This window comes from Symphalangus syndactylus, chromosome 22, assembly GCF_028878055.3.
Source record: "Symphalangus syndactylus isolate Jambi chromosome 22, NHGRI_mSymSyn1-v2.1_pri, whole genome shotgun sequence".
Lineage (NCBI taxonomy): Eukaryota > Metazoa > Chordata > Mammalia > Primates > Hylobatidae > Symphalangus > Symphalangus syndactylus.
Window position 1 is genome coordinate 8,533,386 of NC_072444.2, and position 18,132 is coordinate 8,551,517.

General features: G+C 53.4%; 2 protein-coding genes across 23 annotated transcripts in view; one reads left to right on the forward strand and one right to left on the reverse strand.

Moving 5' to 3' along the window:
• The window catches only part of PTPRU (protein tyrosine phosphatase receptor type U), a 92,988-nt gene extending 82,304 nt beyond the window's left edge, over positions 1 to 10,684 (reverse strand). For 4 of the 11 annotated variants that reach the window (XM_055261269.2, XM_055261268.2, XM_055261267.2 and 1 more), the window contains exon 1: positions 10,481 to 10,676. In XM_055261269.2, coding sequence (XP_055117244.1) covers positions 10,481 to 10,553 — 73 coding nt within the window. In that variant the 5' untranslated portion in view covers positions 10,554 to 10,676. Of the gene's footprint in view, positions 1 to 10,480 lie in introns of all 11 variants that reach the window. The other 7 variants (XM_063631378.1, XM_063631377.1, XM_063631376.1 and 4 more) reach the window with 3 other exon arrangements.
• A 5,525-nt stretch (positions 10,685 to 16,209) lies between these two features.
• The window catches only part of MECR (mitochondrial trans-2-enoyl-CoA reductase), a 39,582-nt gene continuing 37,659 nt past the window's right edge, over positions 16,210 to 18,132 (forward strand). For 8 of the 12 annotated variants that reach the window (XR_010118877.1, XR_010118876.1, XM_055261344.2 and 5 more), the window contains exon 1: positions 16,234 to 16,450. Coding sequence is in view for 9 of the 12 variants with exons in the window: in XM_055261344.2 (XP_055117319.1) it covers positions 16,275 to 16,450 (176 nt within the window). In the remaining 3 variants the exon portion in view is untranslated. Of the gene's footprint in view, positions 16,451 to 18,132 lie in introns of all 12 variants that reach the window. The other 4 variants (XR_010118878.1, XM_063631504.1, XM_055261348.2 and 1 more) reach the window with 3 other exon arrangements.

Sequence of the window (18,132 nt, forward strand, 5' to 3'; positions counted from 1 at the left end):
ATCCATCATAGGCATGACCCAGAGCTGCACAAGGCACATCGTGCCACTGCAGTGCATTTAGTGGTACACTGGGCTGGCACCCAGTGCTACGTGATAGGTGTATGGAGGAATGCCAAGATGGTAAGTTGAAGCCTTACTAGTTGAAGCTTCATGCATTCTCAGGGGAAGGGTGTGTGCCCTGCATAGACATGCAGCACAGGCACACAGAACAACAGAGAGATACAGGGATGGGAAAGGGGCAGTGAGTGAAAAGAAACTGCTGGGTGCGGCAACCCAGCCTAGAATATAAGCCCAATAAATACAGTCCTGAGGAACAGAGTAGGTGCAGACTGGAGGCAGGGGTAAGAAGTGGCACAAAATGGAGTACAATTAAGATGCTGTGTGGAGCTGGGCATGGTGGCTCATGCCTGTAATCCCAGAACTTTGAGAGGCCGAGGCAGGTGGATCACTTGAGGTCAGAAGTTTGAGACCAGCCTGGCCAACATAGTGAAACCTATCTCTAGTAAAAATACAAAAATTAGCTGGGTTTGGTGGTGCATGCCTGTAATCCCAGCTACTCGAGAGGCAGAGGCAGGAGAATCACTTGAACCCAGGGGGCGGAGGTGGCAGTGAGCCCAGATCGCTCCATTGCACTCCAGCCTGGCCAAAAAAAAAAAAGATGCTGTGTGGAACCAGTGGATTAAACGCAAGGGTTCCGGGTCCCACAATCCAGTAGAGTGCACACAACCTAACAGTGAACAGGTTCGTTGCAGGGTAGAGCCCCTGGGCAGGAATCCTTTGCAGTGCACAAATGCGATGTCAGACACTGCAGTGGTGCCGCCTTTGCAAACCCAAGCCAGTCCTGAAGCCCAAGAAAGTGGTCCCAAGCTGTATTATAGGTATAGACTCCCTGAGTCGTGTGCAACGTGGGGCAGTGAGGACACTCAGTGCAAAGATGTTGTTCACGTAGGGCTGACAACAAAAACCTGGAAAAGGACGCCAGCCTGCAGATACCGTGGTGGTAGGACAGTGAAAGGCCAGGACACCACAGGGGCAGCGTTTCAGCGGCAGTGGTGCAGTGCAAGGGCTGGGCCATGAGGCACATATCCAGTGCCGCAAAGCAGTGCACATGCACAGAAGTGCTATGTGGGGCAAAGTGCACTGTTGGTACAATGCAACCGTGGAATGCAGAGGGGCTGTGCGGAGAAACTCAGGAAAAGTTCACAGTCCTGATGCAACACGGGCGTCCGTGAAATAGTGCGGTGCAGTACAGAGATGCTGTGTGATGCCAAGATGCACTGTTGTGGTAGCATGCCATCTGTTGGCACGGTGCAGTGCTGCAATGCGAGGAGCTATGCCCAAACCGCAAAAGAGTCCACATGCCCAATGCGATGTAGACTGCCCAGTGAGGCACTGAGATGCGGAATATAAATGCTCTATGATACAAACACGCAATGTGGCCACAGGAAACCATGTGTCGATCTTAGTGGTGCAGTGTGAGGGGCTCCGCCCAGAATCCACCTTCCCAATGCAACAATGACATCCAGCAGAGTGACACAGTATACAAGAGCAGCAAAGACACACACACGGCAGGACCATGGCAGGATGGAGGCACGGTCCAATGGGACATTGCAGAGGCAGGGCATGCAGAAACTCAGGAGAACCCACACCCTCGATGCAATGCAGCAGCAATCCCAGTGAAGCAGAGGGCTGAGACACAGGGCTGTGCGAGGAGGCTGGACCCAGGAACCCCAGATAGCACACATCCAGAGCGGTCCAGAGCCTGGCACACTGCAACAGTGTTGCTGGGAGGGTCGTGATGCCTCCCTGTGATGCACTGGAGGAGAGGGGAGCTCAGATCCCTGGAAAACCCTCTACCTACAGCTCTGCCCGGCCACACTGACTCACCCCGCAGGTTGGGGGCCGAAATCTCATCTGGCTTGTCTCCCTCCCTCCAACATCTTCCACCCCAGTGACTCTCCAAGGGCAAAGGATGAAGCCACTGCCACCTACAGGATAGGCCATCTAGAATCGAGCACATTGTCCAGGTATTATAACTGAGCAGAGCCCCAGCATGCTGGCAGGAAAACAATGAATTCCAATTCTGCTGGTAAAGCTTTCGGACAATTAAAGTACAGCCCCCGGCCCCCAGCCCAGGGCAGGACAGAGGAGAGATAGAGAGAAAGACCTATTATTGGATTAGGCCCTGGGACAGGGTGGGCAGGAAGTAGGATGAACAAGAGGTTAGGATGTCAGAGAAGAGCCACTCCCCAACCGCCACCCCCATCCCCATCACTATTACTCCCTCCCAGGCCTGGACTTCATCAGAAACCAAGAACAAACTTTTCTGGGCACACAGGATGCCCGCACACACGCACATACACACATCGTGACAGTGGACACTCACGCCGTGCTTACTATGTTCAGGACCTGCTCTAACCTACATAATCATAACCATAAAACATATCCTCAGGACAAACGCATGCAGTGTGTTCTATTATTACTCCCATTCCACAAATGAGAACACTAAGGGCCCAGAGAGGTCAGTAACTTGCCAAAGTATCACATAGCTAGAAGTGGTGGGCTTGGGATTAGAACCCAGATGGTCTGGGCCCTGAACCCATGCTCTTAACCACCACACGCTAGACAAACACATATTAACACGCATGCACAGCCGCAAGTCCACATGCACGCCCCTGTAAACATACATACATACACATTCTGAGCAATGTATTCCCCACTCAGCTGAGACTCACTGGTCCTATCCACCAGGTTTCTGATACCTCCCAGTTGTCACCTCTTATCTCCAGCTGTCCCACAGCTCCCTGTTCTCTCTATCATCCACCTGTCCCCCAACCCTCAGTTCTTCCCCCCATACCGCCTGTCCCTTCACTGTCAGCTGTCCCATCCCCAAGGTATGTCTTTCCCACCAGTTATCTTCTATCCACCAGTGGTCCCCCAGGCCCCAGCTGTCACCCACCATAGTGGACGTCTGACGATGTGCTGCAGTTTTCCATCTCCTTTTTCCACCAGGCTGGGAGCCCCCGGGGGCTGAGCTGTCACCCCAGCCCCAGCTTTAATCTTGCCCTGTCAAATATCCTCAGCATCTCCCCTTCCTAACAGCCCCATCTCAATCTTTCTCCCCAGCTTCTGCCCTCAAACTCCCAAGCCTCAGTGGCCCTCCAAGCCCCCTTTCTCCTTGTCCCTTCTGAGTCATCAAAAGGTCCCGTGGTTTGCATCCTGGGAATCTGCCCAAGACCTCCTGCGTCACCTGGAAGCAGCATCTTCTGAGCTGTCCCCCTCAGGGGTCCTCCCACAGTCATTCTGCAGGCAATGGCAGCCCCCTACCCAGAGCCAGAGGAGGAGGCATAGCCAGCCCACCCATGACTGTGCTGCAGAGCCCCAGCTCCCGCCTTCACCCCTCCAAGCCTTCCCTGTGCACCCAGAGGCATCGAGATGCAGCCACTCAGTGGGCATCTGCCACGTATAGGCCCTGGGGACCACAGATGACAAAGACATAGCTCAGCCCCTGGGCGCTCCCAGCCTAGTAGAAAAAGGAGACGGAAAACCGCGGCACATTGTCAGATGTCCATATGGGAGAAATTCGACCAACTGCACTGGGAGAGGGCTGGGAAGGCTTCGCTGCATCAGTGGCAATGGAGCTGAACTGTGAAGGCTAAACAAGTAGGTAGATCCCCCACCCCCACCGCGAGGTAAGAAGTGGGGAAGGGCACAGTGTGTGCAAAGGTAGAGAGGTGTGAACAGGCATGGCAGGCTCCTGGATCAGCAATTTGCCTGGTGATTTGGAGCAGACAGCGGATAGGCAGGAGTGGGGTCAGGGAAGAAAGGGATCACGTGAAGCTGCTTCAGAAAGAAAGGGCTGGTCACACAGGGCCTCATCTGCTATGCTTGGGTTTGGGTTTTGTCCCGTGAGTTCTGGGGAGCCTTCAGCTTGGGACAAAGGAGTGGCAGCATCCTATGTCTGCCTTAGAAGCTTATTCCGGCCACAGGATGGTAGAAGCATTAGAAACCGAAAGCCTGGCCGGGCGCGGTGGCTCACGCCTGTAATCCCAGCACTTTGGGAGGCCGAGGCAGGCAGGTCACGAGGTCAGGAGATTGAGACCATCCTGGCTAACACAGTGAAACCCCCATCTCTACTACAAATACAAAAAATCAGCCGAGCGTGGTGGCGGGCACCTGTAGTCCCAGCTACTTGGGAGGCTGAGGCTGAAGAATTGCTTGAACCCAGGAGGCAGAGGTTGCAGTGAGCCAAGATGGTGCCCCTGCACTCCAGCCTGGGGGACAGAGCGAGACTCCATCTCAAAAAAAAAAAGAAACCGAGAGCGTGACAGCAGGCAGAGTAGAGGCCAAGAAGGCTACCAGGCTACTGCAATCGTCCAGGCAAGATCTAATAAGGCTGCAGAGAAGGGGCCTGGATTGAACAAAACCTTCGTCAACAGCCACTGAATCACAGTCCATCCAGACCAGTTCCCCTCCCAGAGATGCCCAGGCCTCACTGAAGGTGCTGCAGGCCACCTCATGCCTCTAGACCAGAACTTTCTGAGAGGATGGAAATGTTCTCTGCCTGCATTAACCAGTACAATGAGAGCCACTAGCAACATGTGACTCTTGAGGAGTCTTGAAATCTGACTAGTGCAACTGAGGGATTGAATTTTTACTTTAATTAATTTAAACATAATACCCATATATGACTCAGGAGCCACTGTATTGGAGAATGCAGGTAGAGGACAATTTCCATCACCACAGAATGTTCTATTAGATAATGCAGCTCTAGGCTGACCGTTGAAAAACAGAACTATCGGGGCCCCTTCCGAGGCTTCTGGCTTTGGAGTCGGAAGAGTGATCAGGAGGCAAGTCCCAGCGAAGAGGCTACCAGAGGTTGAGTTGGGTACAGCCACGAGGACATTCCCACCCAACACGTCCACACCCCTCGTGGACACATCCTGGATACATGGCCACCACCACAGGTCACAAGGGCACCTCCACATCTAAACATACAAATAGACACATGAGGCCAGGCGGCAGTGGCTCACACCTGTAATCCCAATACTTTGGGAGGCCGAAGCAGGTGGATCACCTGAAGTCAGGAGACCAGCCTGGCCAACATGGTGAAACCCCATCTCTACTAAAAATACAAAAATTAGCCAGGCATGGTGGCGGGTGCCTGTAATCCCAGCTACTCGGGAGGCTGAGGCAGAAGAATCGCTTGAACCCAGGAGGCAAAGGTTGCAGTGAGCTGAGATCGTGCCATTGCACTCCAGCCTGGGTGACAAAGCGAGACTCCATCTCAAAAAAAAAAGAAGAAAAAGCTGTGCGCTGTGGTTCACACCTGTAATCTCAGCACTCTGGAAGGCCAAGGCAGGCAGATCACAATGTTAGGAGTTCAAGACCAGCCTGACCAACACGGTGAAACCCAGTCTCTACTAAAAATACAAAAATTAGCCAGGCATGGTGGCGTGCACCTGTAATCCCAGCTACTCAGGAGGCTGAGGCAGGAGAATCACTTGAACCCAGGAGGCGGAGGTTGCAATGAGCCGAGATTGCGCCACTGCACTACAGCCTGGGCGACAGAGTGAGACTCCATCTCAAAAAAAAATAAGAAGGAAAAAAAAGACACATGGCACCCCACACCCAGAATCACTAACAACTGGATACTTCAATGACTGTGTCCCTGTTGTTTCATACACAGACACCCCCACCCTCAGATACCCGGACACTTGGGGACCCCTACAACCAGACACTCAGGCACCTGGCCAGCCCCATACCTGGACACAACACAGAGACACTCCCCACTTATAAATACCCACTAACCTGAGGACTCCCAGACACATGGATACACCCACCTCCAGACCCAGGGATGCTGGGATAGCCTCTGTCTGCACACCCTGATCCTCCCACATGCTGGTACTGGGATGTCCACATCTAGATACCCAGATACCACCCATCCAAATAGCTCTGCACCCAACTCCAGGAATGTGATACTTGGATAGCCAGACACCCTTAGCACCAGGCTCCCCAGGGGTCAAAACAGCTGGTTACCTCCCTACTCCAAACTCAGATCCTGCCACACCACACGATAACCAGATGGCTAGACACCCTAACAGGTCACATGTGTCCATGCCCCTAGTTACAATCCCTACACACCCCGCACTCTGACTGCCCAGATGCTGGAGTCACATCTGCATACACCTCGGCCAGCCTCCCCAACCCCATCTGCCAGGGCCACCACGGGACACAGTTCTCCTCCCTTCCCTCCAGTGCACAAGTGGTCAGAACAGAGGCTGTGACCCCACCTGCCCACCCTAAGATCTAGGACTGAGGACTGAAGGAGGGTCTTCCAGGAAGCTTCCCTCCCTCTCCTAACACAGGGCCCTGCGGGCTCCCTCCCTCCTCCCCAGCCACTCACACAGACCGTTGAGACTCAATGTCTCACCAACTGCCAGGCCCCATCACAAAAGGCTGAGACTCGGGGCTGGAAGGGCCCTGCCAGCTGCCGGGGGTGGGGTCGGAGCCTGGGGGAGGGGATGGCAGGAGGCCCATTCCCTTCAGTCTCTTGCCAGGGACTTAACCTCCCCAACTCAAAGCTCCCAGATGACACTCTCAACATGGCCTTTTCACAACATAACACCATCCCCCACCCTCCAGGAATTTTCCAGATTCCTGGAGGGAAACCTGGTTCTTCAATCTCTACCTTCAGTGGAATCAGTGCGCCCCCATCTGGCATCTCCACCTCTGAACTTGACCCCCTTAAACTTTATTCTTTGAGGCCATATATATTTATTCAGACCCGGTGGGCCAGGCCTTGTACCTGGCACTAAGATTCAAAAGTAAACTAAAAACCCAGTCTCTGTCCTCAGCTCTCAGTCTGGTAAGGGAGACAGCACTAATAAACTGTAATTACAATAATTACAATGCTATGTAAAAATCCAATTGACCCCCACCCCCCACTTCCTAGGCTAGGACAGGGCATCACCAAGGAAGGCTTCAGGGAGTGGAGATGCTTAGAGCTGAGAGCCGATCAAGTTGCAGGAGTTCACCAGCGAAGAAGTGGAGTTAGAAAGTTCTGAGGAGAAAGCACGGCTTACCCAAAGGCCCAGAGAGGAGACGGCAGGCTGTGGGCATTTGGGTCTTTGGTAAGAAGGTCAGGCTGGCCAGATCATAGGATGTAAGGGGCAGTGACACAAAACAAGATGCAGCTGGACAGGCGGGCAGGCGCTAGAGCCAGCAACAGGGCCAAGGGATAAGGACCTCGCCCTGAAGACAATGGGGAGCCTTCAAAGGGTTTTAAACCCTTTGAGTTAAAATGTGTTTTACAAAGATCCCTGGCACCATGAGGGAAAGAGGGAAGGAGGCGGCTGGAGCCTTCCTGCAGGTGAAAGATAGCTGAGGATGGACAGAAGGAGACAGATGAAAGAGTCTCTGAGAGGGCAGACAGGACGTTCCAGAATGCAGGGGGGCAACTAGGAAAAGGGGGGAGCGGGAGGAAGGAGGAGCACAAGGTACCCCTTGCAACTCTGGCTAACCCAGTCCTGCATGGAAAGGCCACTCTATATGCCCAGCTTAGCTGATGAAAATCATGGAAGGATGGGTGTCTCCATCAAGCACAATGCTTGCCCTAGGTTTTTTCTGACACCAGAGCTGGGCAGCAGGCTGTCCAGGAGCTTAGCGTCCCCACCCCGGCCACTAAGTCCTTCCTGCTAAGGACTTCCTGCTGAGTCCCCTCCCCCAGCCCCAGGGAAAAGGGAGGGATGCCCAGACAAGCCTTTATTGCCCAACCTGAAACCACTGGGCAGCCGCTCCCTCATTCCTGCCGTCCACAACTCCTGCGACCAAAGGGACAAAATAGCAAGAACACAGCAGAATAAATAACTACCAGGTTTGCAAGGCTGAGAAGGCATCACACACCCCCCCTACCTGGAAGCTCCGGAGGCATTGAGGGAGCTGGGCTGACTCTGTCCAGACTGGGGACAAGGGGATATCACATCTATTCTACTTGGGCTTCGGAGTTCATCTCTAAGAGTAACAAAGGGGGCCAGGAACTTTAGAAGTGAAGTGATTCGCCAGAGGTCACATGGACAGCAAGTAGCAGAGGCAGAATTTGAACCCGGATCCCCCAGCTTCAAATCACAGCTTCTGGGGCTTTGCAACAACTCTCAAATCCATTTTTTGTTCCCTGGCACTCACAGACAGAGCCTTACTTTACAAGGTACTTGGTATCTACCAAAAGTGCCATACACCATTATCATGATGGCTATGAGGCAGAGGAGGAAACTGAGGCATCAAGAATGGGAGTAACCTGCTCTAGGCCTCACTCCCAAGCTTCAGTTCCTGACAGTCCTCCTGCTGGCAGGGCTTGGGGCTTGTTAGTGTTCTTGAAATCAAAGCGATGGTGGTAAGAGCGGGGGTGGGGCGCATACAGAACCCCGCGGGTTTGATTTCACGGTGGGAGGGGGAGGCAAAGTTGCTGCAGGACATGGGGGAGAAGTTGGGGAGGATGAGGTGGGAGGTCGCCTTCGGCGTCCTTTCGGGGAACGGGGAGGTCAAAGCCAAAGCTGTGCCCTATGGCCCCGGAGCTGCAGGGCGAGGCCCGAGCGCTGGCCAGTGGCCGGCGCGAACGCGGGAGCCACGGGAGTTCCGGCCCGAGACACCGGAGCCCGCAGGAGGGCCGCGAACGCGATGCCGGGGAGGTCAGTCGTCTGCGGCGGGCGACCGTGAGGAAGCGGCTCCGCTCCGGCACGTGAGTCGGCTCGGATCCCGCCCCGGGCGTCTCCCGGGTACCCGGAGCCCGCGCAGCAGCCCCGGCGGTGGCGAGGGCGGGGAGGTCACCGGGAGCAGCGCCCCGAAACTCCGCGGGAAGGGGCGGCGGTCTAGGATCCCAGGCCTCAGGGTGGGATGTGGGACACGCGCAGGCACACACACACCCGACACACCGTCCACACTCCGACGAGCACACGGACACACAAACACCGGCTCCGTATACAGACACTCAGCTGCGCGAACACACACACGCGCACGCACACCAAGACCCCAGACCCCGAAACACACCCGGAGAACGCGACCACACCGCAGACAGGCGCGGAGCCACACGCTCACACTCACGCTCACACTCACGCTCACACTCACGCTAACGCTCACACTCACGCTCACACTCACACTCACACTCAGGCTCACGCTCACACCTGGCGGTCCCGGCCGGCCGGGAGGCCGCACAAAGTTGCGGGCTCCACCGAGGGAGTGTCCCCCGCGCGTCCTGCGCGCCAAGGGAGGGGGCGCCGTCCCCCGGCGGCCAGCCAGGCCCTGCCCGCGCCCCGACGTCGCAGCCCAGCCCGGGGACAGCCCCCGCCCGGCCGCCCGGGGACGCAGCCGCGGCCCGGCCCTCCCCTCCCCGCCCGCCGGCCCCTCGCTGGGCCCCCGCTGGCCCGGGCGCCCCGCAGCCCCGGCGCCGCCTCGGATCAGCCGCCCGCCAGCGCCGCGCGGAACTTGCGAAACAACAAACAATCCGACATGCCCGAGGCGGCGGCCGCGGGGCCCGGTCCTCCCCTGAGCCTCGGGCCCTGCCGGACCCGGGCAGCCCAGGGGGCGCCGCCGCGACAACTTGTTCCGGCCCAGCGCGCCACACACTCGCGCACACGCACACGCGCGCACACACGTCCTGCCACCGCCCCCTCGGGCGGCCCCGGGCCCAGGGCACACTCGCAGCCGCGGCCCAGGCGCGCTCCACACTCGCAACATTCCTGGACGCGCAGCCAGCACACACGGACACATTCGCACACACTCACATCCGTTCCAGACTCGCTCCCACACACGCATTCCCGGCACACTTGGCATTCACTCGGACCCACGCGGCCCCCGGCGGCACACACCACATACCCCAGACACTCCCCACACGTACACAGCGCGCGGACACACACGTTCCGGACCCGTTCCCACGCCTTCACACATGTACACGGATCTCAAAAGCACACACGCCACACACGCGTTCCCGGATCCACACTCAGGCGGGATCCAGAGAGCACCCCCGGCCACAGGCATAACACAAACACACAACCCATTCTCAGACACAAAACAAACAGCACTCCCGGCCAGGCATGCAAAATGCAAACAAATGCAACACATGAGCAGATACAACTCCGCAACACAACCAAACTCAGATGCACACACAACCCACTTGGCCACACAAACACTACACACTGGCAGACCCACAAGACACTCTGCGCACACCCAATGCCTCGATGCACACAACATTCACCCCCAACATACTCGCAGATACACATCACCTTTTCTTGCGCACAGAACTCACGGACACACAACATTCGCAGTCACGCAACACCGCGAGCACACAATCGCCCTCCTACGCTCAGACACACACAGGGAGCACGCTCGTAACGCCCGGTCACTCAACACTCACACTTTCTTCTGAGCTACGCCACGGGCCCCGGGGCTCGGCGGGGCAGGCTCGGTCCGGCCGCCGCGCGCTTACCTGCCGGAGTCTCGGTCTCCGGCGCGCAGAGCTGGAAGGTGAGCGCCAGCACGAGCGCCTGGGCACGGGCCATGGTTGGAGCGCCGCCGCCCGTCCCGGGGCCCCGAGCGGGGGACGCCGCCGCCGGAGCCCGAGCCCAGCCCGAGGCGAGCCGGAGCCCCAGCCGGAGCGGAGCGGCGCGGCGCGGAGCGGGACTGGCGCCGAGTCCAGAGCGGGAGCCGGAGCAAGCGGGGCGCTGACGTCAGGCCCGGCCGCGGGTTCGGCGGTCTCGCGGCGCTCCCTGCTGGCCACGGCGGGTGCTGCAGCGGGTCCGGCCGCCCGCTTAGCCCTGGCGCGCCCCTCCCCCGCTCCCGCATCCTCCCCGCCATGAGGCCCCGCGGCTGGACCTGGACGCCCACGGACGTCTCCACGGACCGGGCACCAACACTGCCAGGCGAGCACGCTCATGGCCCACGCCTAGCTCCCGTACAGCGCTCTCAGGGACAGTGACCCAGGGACACCCGGCCTCTGTCCCATCCGATGCCTGAATCCCTTGTACCTGGGCGCCTTCACATGCGTGTTCTACATACCTCCAGGAACAGGGCGCTCATCACCTGGCCAAGAGCGGTTGTTGGGGCTTTGGAAACGCCGGCTTTTAGAAAGTTTTTCATTTCATGACGTGCAAGTCTACCTCCCTCACTAGCCCTACTCTACCTTCTGGCTACACGGGTTAAATATATTTGGGCCTCTACCCAGAACGAGCCCTTGCACTATGATCTGCAAACTCGTTGCTCATTACTATGTAAGACCAGGTACCTTCTATGTGTTTTACCCACATGGACTCATTGAATCATCATATATTAGGTATGCAGCAATTATACTGCATAAATACTGTTATGCAACAGTATTTGACAGCACCGAGATTTGAATCAAAGTTGTTTGGTTTGAATTGAATAGGGACTGAGACCTTCCTCCCATCCGGACACCTATTCATTCAAAAAATATGTACTGGGTTCTATTCACTTATTCAACAATTACTATAGGCCAGGGTAGAGATATAAAACAGACAAAAATTCCCTACTCTCATGGACCTTACATTCCAGTGGGAAGACAAGAACAGTAAACAACCAAAAAAACAAAAACAAGAAAGCAAACCCTCTGGTGTACGTCCCTTATCACTGTCTCATACACCAGGAAATTTGGGGGTGGTGGGGGGGACAGGGAAGGGAAGGGGAATTGCAATTTCAAACAGAGTGCAGGCTATATGATGAGTTCATTAGCTGTCTCCACCTCTAGAAATGGGCTCCCTTGGGAAAAGACTCATCTTGTATTTCAGTGCCCAGTATCTGGCATGTATTTTATTTTATTTTATTTTATTTTATTTTATTTTATATTGTCTTTTCTTTTCTTTTCTTTTCTTTATTTCGAGATGGAGTTTCACTCTTGTTGCCCAGGCTGGAGTGCAGTGGTGCAGTCTTGGCTCATTGCAACCTCTGCCTCCCAGGCGCCAACAATTCTCCTGCCTCAGCCTCCCAAGTAACTGGGATTATAGGCGCCCACCACCACACCCGGCTAATTTTTGTATTTTTAGTACAGACAGGGTTTCACCATGTTGGCCAGGCTGGACTGGAACTCCTGACCTCAGATGATCCACCTGCCTCAGCCTCCCAAAGTGCAGGGATTACAGGCGTGAGCCACCGCGCCCGGCCTCTGGCATGTAACTGATGGTCAATAAATACTGACTGGATGGAATGAATGAAAGGGAAATGGTCCTAGCCTTCATGAAGCTTACATTCTAGTAGGAGAGCCCAACAGCAAACATGTACGTAAATATATCATTACCATCTAAGATATGCACGCTAAAGGAAACGAGGGAGTACAATGATAAAGAAGATAGGGAAGGGGCATCTCCTTTAGATAAGTGATCCAAGAGGGCTTTGCTGTAGAAGTGACATGGTGACATTTGAACTGAGACCTGAAGTATGAGAAGGAGCCTACCTCATGCAAATCAGTGGAGAGGAACACTGCAGTGAGAGGGGACAGCCTGTGCAAAGGCAGGAGCTGGTGGATACAAGCAGCTGCAAGGAAGCTGGGCAGCTGGCATGGAGTGAGTCGGGGGCAGCTAGACAAGTCAGCAGGGTCTGTAGGTCAGGCAAGAAACGATGAGCAAGGAAGGGGCTTGAGGTTCAACCCTAAGAGTAATGGGAGGCCACTGAAGTGGAGTAATTAAGCAGAGGTAATAAGGAGTAATAAGTTCTGATCTCTGTTTTTTTTGTTGTTGTTTTTTTAACAGCTCCATCTATAAAGGCTGCTGAAGTAGGGAAAGCCATGGGCAGATGGGTCTGACCGCTGAGCAGTGACACTGAACAGAGCGTAGGAGTTCAAGGTATATGTAGGCCCTCCCTGTGCCCTGCCCCCTCTCCTAGCTGGCTTCATGCTGAGATGGGCACACCTTGAAGCTGCCCTGGGGCTGGAGCAGGTATCGCTGAGCTGAGAGCTCCTGGGCTCTTGGTCTCCTCTCTTGTGAGAGCTGATGAGCTCCACGCTGAGTTAGGAAAGGGACCGAAAGACACAGACCAGGCAAGAATCAGACACAGATAATTAAACAGGGAGAGGGAGGCAGAAGCAAGAAGAAACCAAGGGGAAACCTTAGGGAAGAAACTAAGATAGACGCTGGAGCAGAGAGGAGCCAGAGAGGCCCACCCAGGAAAGGAAACTCAAGGAGAGAAAACCAGTGAACAGAAGAAACAACCAAGGCTGCTGTTTGCAGAGGGCTCTTGAGGGAGCCTGAAAACAGGAGTTTTACCAGTGATCCCATTTTACGGGTGTGGAAACTGAGGTTCAGAGGGCATAATGACACTTGCCCAAGGTGACACAGCTAGTAAATAGAGGGCGGGCCTAGATTTGAACCCAGGTCTGACTGATTTCACATCCCTTTGCTCTTTGTGCAGGGGAAGATGGCAGAGACTATAAGGGAGGGAGAAAGAGAACACAAGCAACAGGTAGACAGGTGAGAAGAGGACATTCTGCTTTACTTTAAAAAGACCACAAACTTCAGCCAGGCACAGTGGTTCACACCTGTAATCCCAGCATTTTGGGAGGCAGAGGTGAGGTCAGGAGTTTGAGACCAGCCTGACTAACATGGTGAAACTCTGTCTCTACTGAAAAAAAAAAAAATACAAAAATTAGCCAGACGTAGTTGCAGGCACCTGTAATCCCAGCTACTCAGGAGGCTGAGGCAGGAGAATTGCTTGAACCTGGGAGGTGGAGGTTGCGGTGAGCCGAGATCGCGCCATTGCACTCCAGCCTGGGCGACGAGCAAAACTCTGTCTCAAAAAAAAAAAAGACCACAAACTTCTATAATCCTTGAGAGAAGAAGGAAAAAGGAAATTCCTGGCCTAGAGTGACCGGCCCAAATCTAGGGAAAAGGAGATGGCACCACAGACAGTTCCAGGCCATGAGGAAATTCAATTACCTGCAACTCATGGAATATTTATGACACCTACCCTGTGCCAGGCTCATATCGGGTGCTAGTGTCATGGAGATAAACCAAACATGGCTCCACTCTTGCCTGGAGGGGAATAAATAAGAGACGATTACTAAAGGCCATAACACAGCTCCAGAGAAAACACAAAGGCAGCAGCAGATGACCTGGGAGTTGTGAAACATCAAAGAAATGACATCTGAACCTGGAGTTTCCGAGGCAGGGAACAGCATTTCAGGCAGAAGGAGTGGCCTGAATAAAGGCACAAGACACACTGGGGAAGACGGGTATCAGATGCAGCTGGATCACAGGCTATGCACGGTCCAACAGGAGAAGATGCAGCTGGAAACGCAGCGTGGGAGTCAGAGTGCAAAGAATATTGAATGCAAGGCCGGGAAATTAGACTTGAACCCCTCAGTCAGTAGTTCTCAAACTATGCCCCTGCGAGAACCCAGATGGCCTAGACTAAAAGTGAGGGCTACTGGGATGCACAGGAGGCTAAAGTCCAGCCTCAAGGAAGAGGACTTGCTGGATGATTCTTCAGGCTTCCTGACTGGGCTCCCCAGAAATTCAGAGGAGCCAATCTGGTGAAGAAGAGAATGTCGACATCTCAATGTCACCGAGGGAGTCTTACAACAGAAGGTTACGCTGTACTTCCCAGTTCAAGTAGGCGTATGTGTCACTGCGGAAAAGGGTAAGCAGGACTGGTCATCGTGTGTGTGCTGGCACATAAATGTGGGGCCAAGCCTTTCCCCCACCGTGGGACACCAACTTTCTCTAATAACAAAAACAAGTACAGACATTTAGTGAGCACGTACTATGAGCCAGACCCTAGTCTGAGGGTTTTATGTGGGATATTTCTCATTTAATCACAATAACCCCCGATAATATTTATCAAATGCTTCCATGTGCCAAGCATTGTACTAAATGCTTCAAGTGGATAATAGCTCACTTGACCCTCACAACAACCTTGAAACAGATAATTAGTATTCCTTCCATTTTAAGAATAAGGAAATGAAGACACAGAGAGGCCTGGTGACTTGTCCAAAATCAAATGGCTGGAAAATGGCAGAGCTAGGACATAAAGCCAGGTTTGTCCAAATCTAGCTCACGGTACTTTGCTGTGCTCTCTTCCTCAGAGGAAAGGCTTGGAGATGGCAAGCTTCAAGTCAATAAAATCCAGAGAAAGGAACTCTTCCTTATCCTTCAAAGCCCTGGCTCAGTATCTTAAAACCTGTTTCCTGGGACACCTGCATCAGAATATTCTTGGGAGCTTGTAAGGATGTAGATTCCTGGAACCCCCATCCGCAAGATTCTAATTCAGTAGGTCTAAGATGGGACCTCGGATTATTTTTATGCACACAGAAGATTTTGAATCACAGGGCTGGCTCTAACAGCACCTCCTCCAAGAGCCCTCACCCCACCCCATCTCAGAGCACCTCTCTTCAGACTACAGCATTGCACTCTGGCACAAGCCACAGCTCATCTGGGGTTTTAGTAATGTTCATGTCTTCCCTACACCAAAAATAAGACTAGATCCTTCATAGGGCTACACCTTTTTACAAGCATTTCCAGTGTTCCACTTAATCCCTTTTTACACTGTGAGCATTTTGAGAGAGGGCCCTTCTCCTTGTGAGTCCTGTCTTGTATCTCAACAGAGTTTTTTACAATGCGTTCTCCCACCCACAATAACGTCCCTCTATTATTTCATCCAATCCTCACAACAATCTGGAAGGAGGCATATTATCCCCATTGTACCAATGAGAAAACAAATTCAGAGTTTCACTTGCCCAGGGTGGCCAAGCTAGGAAGTGGCAGGGCTAGGATTTGAACCTAAGTTTTCTGACTCCAAGCCCCATACTCCTGCCTCCACAGCAGCTTTCGTGTACTCTCCTCAGGATAGGGAAGTAAGCTTTGCCTCCCTATGCCGTTACATGGTAGTGGAGATTAAATGAGATAATACGTTAAAGAGCCTGGCTCGGTGAGCACTCAATATATTATGTGAAGGGTAAACTGAGGCCAGAGAGAGTAAATGATTTCCTCCAAATCAAACACCGAACTGTAGACACGACTTTGGACCAGCCCCAGACTCTCCTTGTTGAGACAACAGCTTTAGCGGCCTCGCAAGCTCCGCACCCGCGGGTCCCTCCGGGACCCACACGCAGTCCAGCCAGGCGCCACCACGTGGGCAGCGGAGGAAGGAAACGCCCTTCAAAGGGAGCGTGGGGGCGTGGTCACCCGGCGGGGCAGGGGCGGGGCGCGGCGCAGGCGCGCGGTCGCTGGAAGATGACGTAGCTGGGGGCGTCAGGCTCTGTGTTGCTTGGAGGGAGCATGTGGGTCTGCGGTACCGTGTGGCGGGTGCGAACCCCCGCCCGGCAGTGGCGGCGGCTGCTCCCAGCTTCTGGCTGTCATGGACCTGCCGCCTCCTCCTACTCCGCGTCCGCCGAGACTGCCCGGGTCCGGGCGCTTGTCTATGGGCACCACGGGGATCCAGCCAAGGTCGTCGAGTAAGAGACGGCGCCGAAACCGGGGAAGGGGACTGGGGTTTCTGGAGGGCTTTAAGACGAGCTGCGGACTGGGAAGAGAGGGACAGGGTCCGAGGAAGGGAGCAGAGAATAGCAAGCCGAAGCCGAAGGCCAGGGCGCTTTGGGTAGCTCAGAAAGACCGTACTTGAAGGTAGCTGAAGACCCGAGAGGCAATTATCAGGGTATTCATGGCTGATGTGTATTGATCGAATATTGTGTCAGGCAATCCCTTGTGTAAATGGATGCTCTCATTTAATTGTCACAACAATGTTTTGGTGTAGTTACTTGATTTATCCCCATTTTGCAGATGAAAACTGAGGCAGAAGAGGTAAAATCACTCGTCCAAGGTCACACAGCCAGTGACAGAGTCAGAATTTAAACCTATGTCTGACTGACTGACCTGCCTGAGTTCTTACTATTATTATTATTTTTTGGAAGAAATTTTCAGAATACTTTTACATCCATTTGGATCTTCACTTGTCAGTAAAGAGTAGGTCATAGATCATTGTTTCCAGAGGGCAAGGGACTTGCCCAGTGTGATATCGCTAATAAGTGACTGGAACGGGGACTGGAATCCATGGCTTCTGATTCCAAACTCATGTGAGTTTCTCTCCACTGCACCGTATGTGCATCTTGGCTTGGTTAAAAAGAGCTGCTTTGGTGCCATACAGACCCAAGTATCTATATTTGGTCAAATACAGGCTCAACCTCTTAGTAGCTGTGTGGTCTTAGAGAAGTCATTCAACTTCTCGTTACTTTTATGACTGTCCTCCTTCTAAAATTCTGTTGGATCTTAATTCATGCTTTTTGCATGTGGTTGATAAAAACAGTATGTCAGTTGCCAACCATTCTAAATCTGCACATAGTAGCCATTCAAAAGGGCTATCGGGGCCACTGAAGTGGAGCTAAAGCAAAAGCACAGGTCTGGGAATCGAAATACTTGGGGTCAAATCCTTGTCCTAGCTTTGGATTTGGCAAGTTACTGAGGTTCTCTGAGCCTCGGTTTCATCATCTTTAAAAATGGAGACAGTACAAAGTTCATAGTGGTGATCACCTAAGATCTGGGTAGTGCTCTCCATCAAAAAACACCTGCATACTCTTGTGCATTACCTTCTTTTTAACTCTTTGATTCCCAGCAAATAGTTTGATTATTTTCCAAAGGATAGGCAAATGTGGTATTACTTTAATGGTTAAAATTCAGGCTAGAGCTGGGCACAGTGGCTCACGCCTGTAATCCCAGCACTTAGGGAGGCTGAGGTGGGTGGATCACCTGAGGTCACGAGTTCTAGACCAGCCTGGCCAACGTGGCGAAACCCCATCTCTACTAAAAATAGAAAAAAATTAGCCGGGCTTGGTGGTGGGCGCCTGTAATCCGTGCTACTCAGGAGGCTGAGGCAGGAGAATCGCTTGAACCCAGGAGGCGGAGGTTGCAGTGAGCCGAGATTGCGCCACTGCACTCCAGCCTTAAGGTTCCGTCTCAAAAAAAAAAAAAAAAAAAAAAAAAAAAAAAAAAAAAAACATCAAGCTAGATGTTTTGACAGGTGGTGAGGATAAGCCTCAGATAAATTCAAGGTCATGCAATCAGCCTAGCCACATCCAGCATTACAGAAATTGAAAAGAATGTCAAGAAGACACATCAGTAAACTCCAAATTGTATGTTGATC